Below are 10,229 nucleotides of genomic sequence, written 5' to 3' on the forward strand. Positions count from 1 at the left end.
GAATCTACGTACAGTATATACATGCTAATGAATTGCAGGATGCAACCTTTTGTTAAAGAGATGCCGAGGTAATAGAAAATGGCTAAGTAATGGTGTTTGTCGCATTGTTCATTAATTCTGTTCCTGCCTTGGACTGCTTGACAGGATTCTGTAATTTAAAAGTTGTTTCACTCCTACACATGTCATCAGCAGGACAGCAGAGATTCCTAGGTGTATGTGGACCCCTGACACCAAAAGACGTAGGTCATCCAGCATATACTTGGCCGTTCCATTGGCTGACTCCTGGAGGAGATGTTTCAGGCACATACTCTGAATTTGGAGGAGCAGTGACTGCTCTATGAAATAAAGTCTGCAAAGTCTGTAAAATATTTACTCACTTAAAGATATGTATTCTGGTGGCCAAGAAGAAGAGGCTAATAAAGAGCATAAACCATTTAAAACTCTCAGTAAACTGACATCCAATGGTTGTATATGTCTTTATTAGAGGATAAATGTTGACAACTAATGCTAAATTACAGCAGATGAAACAACAATTTGTAGTAAAACATTAGCAGTGAAGGTAACCTAGCACAGATTAGTCTGCGTTCTTTTCCCTTCTCATCTATGCAGCTTCTAGCAGCTCATTTATTAGGGTTTCACCATATTTAAAACATTATCATCATTCGAGAGAAAAAAGTTTTAAATCACCTCATCTGTGTTGTATATTTTTGAAAAAGCTCACAGAAAAAAAACTTAGGGATGTCACAACAGGGATTTTGTTTGTCCCCCAAATAAATCTGGGTCATTTGCACATGTTTAGAGGAGTCTAAAACAAAATCAAATGTCTTTGCATTATGCTAAGTACTACCTGGTCTAAACTGTTAATGTGATCGCATTGCACTGATGCTGCAGTCTTATAAATCTGCATTTCTAGAAAGCTACAGAGATTCTACTTTAACCTGAGATTCTGCAAGACAGCTATAATAAACACATCCTCTGGAAAAGATGATAAGTCTTTAAAAGACTCACGTCTTGCTTATCATCATTAAGTTTTTCTACAGAAAATTCAGCTGTAGCATTCAGCTAGCATTAACATATTCTGTTTTGATATCACTTCTTGACATTATGCATTATAACATGTTCCCCTGGAGTAATAATTGTGTACAGACGAAATGTACAGAAAAACTACTGCTTCACAAAATTCAGCTTTTGCTTCACATATCAGGTCGTGTGACTCTGAGAGAACGGGAGCCTGAGCAGTCAGCACAGTATTTCTATCTACCTGAACTTTACTATATGGGGTGAAAAATCCTTAGAGTTGACTTACTAAAGCTTTATATGTATAAAAACACATGCAAACTTGGCAGCACAAGCAAAGCTGATCTTCCAATCACTGCAGATTGTTTATGTAAAAGGAGCAGACCAGCAGGCACAATTCATTTATTCTGTTTTCCTTCATGAATAAGCATGATGCTGATCATGATGCTGCAAAATAGTGGGAGGAGTATCTCTTATAGGGGTTAGATACTGATTATTTTTGTTCTCTTTCACATGATCCGTACAGATCCTTCCTCTTCTCCTTTGCCTATATCATCTCCACATGGAAATTATGCCTGACATATGTAAACAGTGCTGTTACAAATCATGACTGCCTTTGAAAAAGACTAAATTAATCTAATCTACTCTCCCCAAATCTCAATGGTAGAAGCCTATAACACTCACAAAGTACCTAATTTAAACTAGGGTGATCCCCACCACTTCTTACAAGTGCAATTTTTTGTTTGCACAGCAGTTTAACACTAAAATAAAGAGTGCTAAAGCTTACATTATCTTCAGAGATTATGACTTTAGGTTGTTTAGACAAAACTCAGATATGTTTGATCCTATAGATAATGTATACAGCATAAATCTTTGAAAGCATTGTACATTTAAAAATGGCTGTGCAAGCATGAACCGCCGGAGGAGGGGATAGTATCAGTAACTGAGTTTCAACATAAATTTTGTCACCATTGGTTATGAGTGGGACATATAAAGTTTTGTCAGTTGTGGGTTTATTCCCGCTAAATTGAGAGACTTGAGTTAAGCAGAACATCTTTTCCCTCAGACTTTCCTCCCAAACAACTCACAGTCATCTGGCTTTGAATGTCTGCTAGTTTTATGTCTGTTAAATAAACTCTCACGTGTTATTTGAGCAGAAGTTGCACAATTGTTTAGAAATGATTTCAACTTTTCTTTTGAAACTTGTAGCTAATAAAATATAAGTCACATTCTCATATTTTATCTTTTAACTTCTAAAAAAAACATACTAAGCCTTTTCTTGTATTTTCTTCTTTCTTTCTTCTTCTTCCAGCTTTTTATTGTCATATTTTATTCTGCTCAGAACACTTCATGAATTCCTCCAACCAGTAAGTTAAGCTCCTATTATCAGGTCAAAAGGTTTTAGATGGACTTATTGCTGAATGTCATCTGCAGCTCTTTAAGTGTCATATAGCCAGTTTCGTAGGGTTCCACTGGCATAGAGGAGGACCTGCTCATGGCTCCAGAAACAGGCTGAGCAGCCAAGCTAGTGCTGGTGCCTGTATCTATCTCAGCCACGTCCATCTGAGGGCTTTCAGGCGGCTGTATTAAAGTGGCAGGAGTGGCCGGTGGAGAGAAAGGGGGGCGAGAAGGCAACTGAAGAGGAATAAGGAGGAGAGGGGAAGGAAGTTTCCCATCACTCAGAACCTCTTTCCCTTCCTTGCAAATAACTCCTGTTTCTTTCATTTCATCTTCCTTCATGAAGCCAAAACCAGAGTCAGGACTCTCTGGTTGCCTGTTCAGACTTTCATATTCAGGATATGGAGTGAGAGGATCACACGGGGAGAAGTTGGGAATGCAGGGGAGGTTCTGAAAATTGTCTTGATAGGTGAAATAAGTCAGGTTGGGGTTGGCCCCAGCTGAGTCCCCAGAGGAGCTGGACAGGAAATAGCCCTTGTTTGAGAATGTGGAAAAAGATGAAGAGTTGTAGGGCATGTCACTGGTTTCTAAGGACGATGTTTGTGATCTTTGGAAGTGAAAAAAGGCGGTTCTGGAGCTTGAAGTTGGAGATGGGGAGGGCGCCGTCTCGTTCCAGTCCTCACAGACCTCAACATGTGAGAACTGGTCGCATGGAGGGGGTTCGAAGAAGGATTGGGTTCCAGAAAGGGGATTAAGCCATTCCTGAAAAAAACAAAACAAAGACAGGTTCATTCTTAGGAATTATAATTCTAAACAATTATACGATTGTTTCATGAAAAATATAATCTCTCCTTTCTTTTTTTACAACCACAAAGCTCAATGCATTCAACTCATATTCCATGTGATCAACATGTCTAATGTAAACGTAAATAGAAAGGGAAAATTATTTTTTGTTTATTTAATAAATGAAGATCTGCAATAATTTGGATTCATACCCATTCAGCACCCTTATTTTACTTATTATAAAGGTTGAAAAAGAGATGAATCGAAGGTTTACTAAATGGCATGAATGGGACACAGCAGACATCAGATTAAATTAAGATGAAACTAAACTTTTGCCTTCTATATGGGGACTAACTAACACAGCACACCACCACATACACTGCTCATAGTTTAACATGGTGGAGGCAGCGTGATGCAGGGAGCAAGTTTTCCTTCCTGAGCAATAATAGAAGAAAACTTTCTAGAGGCTGAAGAAGTGTCATTTCATCAAAACTGAGTTAGTCTGTCACATATAATCCAATAAAGTACATTAAAGTTTGTGGTTTTAGCATCAATAAAATATGAAAAATCTTAGGATGTATTCTATCCAATTGTAACAAGGACATGAGGTTTACTTTTAGATTTCCTTGGTGGACAGAGTGGAAGTACTCCGACGGGTTTGATATCTGCTTCCCTTTAAACAGCCTGTGAGAGGTTAAGAACAGCATTAGCTAAGGGGTAAACACCTGCAAACACACACATAATCTGGGTGCTTGATTATTTAGAAATATTTACCCCAGGGTCTTGCAGCTCTTGAATTGGGCAAGCACAAGCACAATGATGAGACATAAGCTGAGTGGAAGTAAGATCCACCTAACGGGGATCTGCTCTGGTGTTGAGTCTAAAAAAACAAAAATAATCCAGTAAGATGCAGGAATTTTACCAAGCTGAAACTTTTAGGTTAGAAGAATCACCTTTCTTTTCTGCTATTTCTTGCCATGATGTTATCCCGCTCCACTCACTCCAATGGCTGTTGTTCCTCTTGAGCGGCTTGACTCGGACTCTGACTTCCAGGTGGCCCTGAAGTTCCCCATCTCTCACCTTCATCTCTTTCTTGTCTGTGTAAAGCTTTGCAGAGTTCTAATGAAAGAGGGTTTAACAAGATTACAGAGGAGCTATGCAATAACTACCCCATCTCATCACAATAAACACACGGTCACTATTTTAGTTTAGTTTAGTTATAGGGAAGCGGTTGTTCCAATGGATGCAGTTCCGAATCCTCCCGAGTCGTGCCAGACTTTACACGAGTGAATAAAGTGAATGTGATTGGTCGTAGTAGGGTAGTAGGCTGCTAATGGGACATTAATTTGGGACAATTAGAAGCATATTAAGTAGCAATTAGAAACGACACTGTCAAGGAATGCTATGGACAGAGGAAACATGCAAGAGGAGGAGAGGTTTGTGTCGGAGGTCGTGGATGAGTCTCCTCCGTCATACATTTTTTATTTAGTTGTTGTGGAAGAGGACGCCAGGGCAGCAGAAGCTTGGTTTGGTGTAGAAGGCTTACAGCCGTACATGTTTGAGCCCTTGCATCGCGACGCTGCCAGTTCTGTTTGCTCTACGCCTGCCGAAGATGCAGACGTCAGTCCCCGTGAACACTGGGACATACCACAATGTTAAAGTAAATGATTCTTATTACTTATTTCAACCGTTGCGTATATTAGCTGCAACATATGAATCAAGATGCTATGACCGAAAAAATTAGATTGACAGATGACCGTTGATATATGATTGGCCGAATTTAGGTGTTCAGGCTGACGTATAATTAACTGGCCTGCATAAGATAACAGAAAACCCCCCCCCACAGATTTTAAGATAGGATTTTTTTAAACATAGAAATTTTCTAGCTTTTGGGACAATATTGTCTGATAAAGAGTACATTTGTATACATATTTAAGCCAGAATTATTTGATATTTAACTATCACTTCCCTACAACTTTAACTACAAGTGGAAGCAACAGCTGCTGTCATTAAACTTTTGTAAATTGAACTGAGAAATAATAACGTTTTGGGAACTCGTCCTTCTGATGGATTGATGTGTGCAGGTTCTACCCTGCCTCTCTTTTGACTACAGGCATGTAGCTTTGTTCGTTCCCTTCTAACTTTCCTCAGATCATCTTTCTTATAAAGCAAATTTTTATTTATGACATATGATTAAAATAAAACAAAAATACAAACATATGATTTTGCTGGTTTGTTAAGCTCAAGATATATTGCTAATATGCCTTTGAATTATTCAAAGATTCGAATACACATTTAAAATAAATAAATGTGACAGGTATAAATAAATAAATGTGGCAGTTATAAAAGGAACCAAAACAGCGCCTCATTTTATCTAGGGATATTTTCTGGTGCCAGAAATTTTCAGAGTTTAGATTTTTATTTATGTAGCTCTGATTCACAAAACGTGTTGTCTCTCAGAACCTTAGAAAGCAAACAGATCCAGTTCATGTAACAAACTTTTAAGTTAAATCTCCAAACCTCCTTTAAATTATCCTTAAGGTATTCAGAATCCCAAAATATGTAAAAAGTTTTAGGAAAGAAAAACACTGATATTATCTGATAAATTTAGCCCTTTAATCAGGACATAATCTAAATATTCTCAGGATTTTCCTTTAAGAAATGTATATTTTCCTTTATCATATATTTCTGTCTCTTCTCTAAGCTAATCGTGAAACCGTGAATATTGTTATGAATTCTATTAAAGTGTTGATTGATTATTATAATGATTCAAATCCACATAAGATATTCAGTGTTGTAATTATGCATCTTATTTTCTCTGCTTTATGAAACATACAACTAATGCACACAGATTAAGTAGATTTAGATAAATTATTAACAGTCTTAATGTTAAAATTATGATTATACTTCATATTATGGATAAGATCTTTAGACCAAAATCTATTTATTTAGCTTAAGTAACTGCAGAACCTAGAATGAAGATGCTTGATTAACTAATGAATTTCTCTTGCAGGGTGGCAGGGTAACATGACACCCAAAGCTCCACTGTACATCTTTTGGCAATACGGAGAATAAATGCTCACAATGATCCAAAATTTGTTGAGTTCCAGCCGCTGTTTCAGGGCAAACAGGTTAAGCTGCTAGTTCGGGGCAAAAAAAGACGATACAGGAGACCTGCCTGGCTGAACAGAAGGCTGCAGCAAAACGGGTTTTAACAGGGAAAATATAGGGGAGATGAAATAAAGAAAAGTTTGAGTTTTCTTGTTGTTCATTTCAATGAATCAAGAGACTTAAAATATTAGTTTTAAGAAATCTAATGTTGAATTTATATCAAATTTTGATTGTTTACTTTCAGTTGCTCCTGATCATCTTAAAGCCAGAAATCTAATAATGTTTACTCTTGTCCCAATCAAAGCAAAAAACTGTGCACTTAGCCAAACCTAAAGTAAAAGCAAAACAGTGATATTAAACCTTTATTACCTCAGCTTGTGACCAGGACAGGTCACATTTCTACCACATCAAAAGCTGCTCTATTTTTTTTCTTTGCATTTGACTTTATGAATGGGTTTTAGGTGGTTAATTTGAAATATGTGCAAATATTCTCACCTCCCACTGCTGTTCCTTCTGTTTGATCTGAAGCTGGTAGCTGAAGCCAAATGAATATCTTGAAACAGGTTCTCCCAGACTCCATGATATCAGGGTGAAATTGGAAGTTTTGTTGACCTGGGGAGCTCTTGGAGGATGCATTTTGACTGTTTGGATGCACATTCAAGGAAAGAAGGCTAAATAATCCATCATGCAAACACTTATGGATTTAAAGTCGGAATGCAACAATAAGGAAGCTTAGAGAGGGAATGTAACTCACTGTGTGCTGCAGGCTCGTATTTTTTAATTTCTTTCACCAGTGTCCTATTACACATTAAACGTATGGATGGCATAACTTCAGTACCAACAAAGCGCTGCATCAAAACCAGAAAAAAAAAAAAACTTTTAGTAAACCAGATAGAACCTAGGTCTGTTTTATTGGATGCATCAATACAAACTTTTGCATAATTGTTAAAAGGTGTCCCACTTTGAGCTGGTCATAACATGCAGGGAGACTAAATGAAGTTAAGGGGTGTGAGGACTGTTGGAAGGCACTCTCTTACAGACTTACTGTGTTTTCAAAGACAACACTGCAGCCCAGAGAAGATTTTTTTCGCTTTTCCAGTTTGCAGGTTCGGCTGAAAAAGAGAAAATACTAATAAGCATAGAGCTAACGGGTTCTTCGAAGTTTAATTTATTGATTTAATAAAAAAAAAAAAACTCTTTTGGCAGGCGCAATGAAAATATCTGTCACATCTTACGTGATTATTATTAGCTCCCAGTTTTCATTAGTATACTCCTTCTCTGCTGAAATCAAACAGTCCTCAGCGGAATCAACCCAAGATCCGGTCCAAGTACAGCTGACATTGTTTACAAAGTCGTTTACGCAATGAAGTTCTTAAAAAAAACAGACAGGGAGACAAGTACTTAAAAAGACTGTGCGCAAAATAGAGAACCAGTTTCATATTTCTTTGGATTTTTTTCAAACAAAAACAAACAATGATTAGGTTTTATTTATCACTGTGCATGACTTACCAGTTGGGTCTTTGTAAATGTGAGCTGGATGCACTAAAGGCAGAACCAGCAGGATGCACAGGCACCAAAGCATCTCACCAGCCAGCAACATGTCTGTACGAAGGCAGAAATCGGATGAATGCAAACAGAACCAAACGAGAAAATGCTCAACGATTCCTTCTTTAACCTGTGTTCTGAAACCTGAGAGTTGAAACCGAATCCCCCTCCCACCAAAATTGCCACAAAGCAGAGTTTTAGTGAGTGAAAACAGTCATCCAAAGAGGGTAGCAGAGGACAAGAACTACTGTACTTTTGAATGAAAAAGGTGAATATAGAGTCTCGGTATGATGCCTTTCATGATGTATATGATCCAACCCATCTTCAGGCTAGAATTGGTCGGATGGATCAAAATTCAATTAATCCTAAATTAAGGAATTCTTTGAGTAACGTTTAGTTGGAGTTAGTTGAATGCGCATCTTTACAGAATTCAATATAAAGGCTAAAACACCAGCAATCAACAATTTGGGTCCCAAATAAGCTGTACCGTTCCAAGTCCAGCAGACCCTCAGCATGATACCAATAACACCATGCATTAGAGGTGGTGCCAAGTTTAAAAGACCCATCTGACCATTAAATGTTTCCCCAGAATGGAAAGCTGCAAATATAATTAAAGGTTTTAAACTGGAGCAGTCCACAACATTGATGTTGGGATTCTGAGCTTGAGTGGTTCCTGGGTTTTTCAGAAACCAGAGGTGACGGTCGGTGTCAGAGTGAAGCTTCAACGCATAGATTCCTAAAACATTCATCAAAACAGGGCTTAAATGGATGACATCTCTGGAATGGTCTTAACTTTTGCTTTAAACTCAGGCTTATTGCATAATTAACAAGAAATTAAAACTATTTCTGGCTTGAAGAGGGATCAGGTGTCCAGAAGGAGTTTCACCTAAAGGCTGTTAATTGTTACAAAATATGTAGTTTGTCTTTAACTTAAGGGTTATGACAGTTATCGAATTAAATATATACATAATTATAAACATGTTTGCGTTACAGGATCTATGCACACAGTTATTCAACCGGATTGTCTGAAACATATTTAAATTAAAGAAGAATTCAGCTCTATTAATAAGAGTCAAAGCTGATTAGAATAGGCCAATAAGTGTATGTAAACGTCCATTTAAACCTTTATAGAGAAACTTGATTGTAATAAAATTGATATTTGAAATAGCTTCTTATTGCCAGTATAAATTAATTGACTTTATGTACCATAAAAAAAGACTAAAAATCAAAGTCATTTAGAGATATAGTTCAAGATAAGACTTTTATTAAAAGTCTGCCTGTCGGTTGTCACTTTAATTCAAGCAGAAAGAGTTGAGTTATCTCATAGTTATGAGAAAATCTGTAACCTAAAGGCTAGAAGGATATTAAGTATTTTATTTGCATCTATTTAAAAAATCTGTACCAAAAAATGCTTATTTTTCTTTTTGTATAATAGGTAGTTGATACTTTCTTAGCAGATTAGAATAAATTACCTCATGTGTCCTGGCAGCAGGTGGTCAGCGAGATGAATGACATCTTAACGTCGTCCTCCTCCGGCCTGATGATTTGATTAGATATCCTTTATTTCTCTCTCTCTCTCTCGTCTCTTCTCTTTCTCTCTACTTCAGCACATCTGACGTCTACTCTCTCTATTCTCGCCCCTTTTTTCTTCTAAGTGCCCAGTGACATTTTCCATTTGAAACCACAGCTTGCAGGTTTGACAGGAAGCTTCAACAGCGGTGAGTGATAGTGAGAGGGGACGGGCCGGGTTGGTAGAGGTGCTGCCGAGCATCGGGGGCTATCTGTCTTGCAGGGTGCCTCCTCCTCATCGTCTCCTGCAGCAGCCAGTCACCATACCTGAGCCCAATCACATGCTTTAAGGTTGTAATAATTATACCGAAGGAAGAAACGCAAAGCAACACCACATCCTGTTTCAATTGCAGCGTAAAACAAGGGGGTTTATGCATAGAAACTTAAAGCCCTATGAAGTGGTTTGCATGGATGAAACCCAGCTTAAAAAAGCTGATTCAAAGGAGTGGAGAGGCTAAAGCTACCAGATTTAGAATCATGGGGGGAGTACATAAAAATAAGATATCTCTATCTCTCTCTGAAACACACACAGTCTGTAAAGACAAAAGAAAAAAACAAAACTGCTGTGATGGCCACAACCACTGCAGGTGCACATAACTCTGTCTCTGAGAGGAAAATGGACTGACAGTTAAGAAAGAAGCCTTCTGGTTAACCAGAGGACAGAAAGCATTTTAATAAAGCAACAGGTCTTTAGATGTGTCCATTTGATAGAGTGTGAACCTAAAATGCCTCACCTGATTACGACAGAAATAAAATGAAAATATGAGAGAAATAAAAACCTACATTAACAACATAATAGCCTTACA

The 10,229-nt window shown here is 37.7% G+C and overlaps 1 protein-coding gene across 1 annotated transcript; it reads right to left on the bottom strand.

Annotated features, from left to right (window-relative positions):
- Nucleotides 1-473: 473 nt before the first annotated feature.
- Nucleotides 474-9,620, bottom strand: LOC107087156 (interleukin-2 receptor subunit beta-like). Its single transcript, XM_015378575.1, has 10 exons — nt 9,327-9,620; nt 7,819-7,911; nt 7,545-7,680; nt 7,355-7,421; nt 7,064-7,157; nt 6,805-6,950; nt 4,152-4,317; nt 3,973-4,078; nt 3,813-3,882; nt 474-3,177 (listed from the first exon to the last, which is right to left on the bottom strand). Exons 2-10 carry the CDS (start codon nt 7,907-7,909, stop codon nt 2,419-2,421), a joined length of 1,635 nt encoding a protein of 544 aa, XP_015234061.1. The 5' UTR covers nt 7,910-7,911; nt 9,327-9,620; the 3' UTR covers nt 474-2,418.
- Between the last annotated feature and the right edge of the window lie 609 nt (nt 9,621-10,229).

Source organism: Cyprinodon variegatus, unplaced genomic scaffold, assembly GCF_000732505.1.
Source record: "Cyprinodon variegatus isolate N-32 unplaced genomic scaffold, C_variegatus-1.0 Scaffold175, whole genome shotgun sequence".
Classification (NCBI taxonomy): domain Eukaryota; kingdom Metazoa; phylum Chordata; class Actinopteri; order Cyprinodontiformes; family Cyprinodontidae; genus Cyprinodon; species Cyprinodon variegatus.

Coding starts and splice junctions, on each gene's coding strand:
- LOC107087156 (XM_015378575.1), bottom strand. CDS start 7,909: ATGTTGCTGGCTGGTGAGATGCTTTGGTGCCTGTGCATCCTGCTGGTT. Junction 7,681..7,818: donor CATTTACAAAGACCCAACTG/GTAAGTCATGCA, acceptor GTTTTTTTTAAG/AACTTCATTGCGTAAACGAC. Junction 3,178..3,812: donor TCCACCAAGGAAATCTAAAA/GTAAACCTCATG, acceptor TGTTTTTTTCAG/GAATGGCTTAATCCCCTTTC.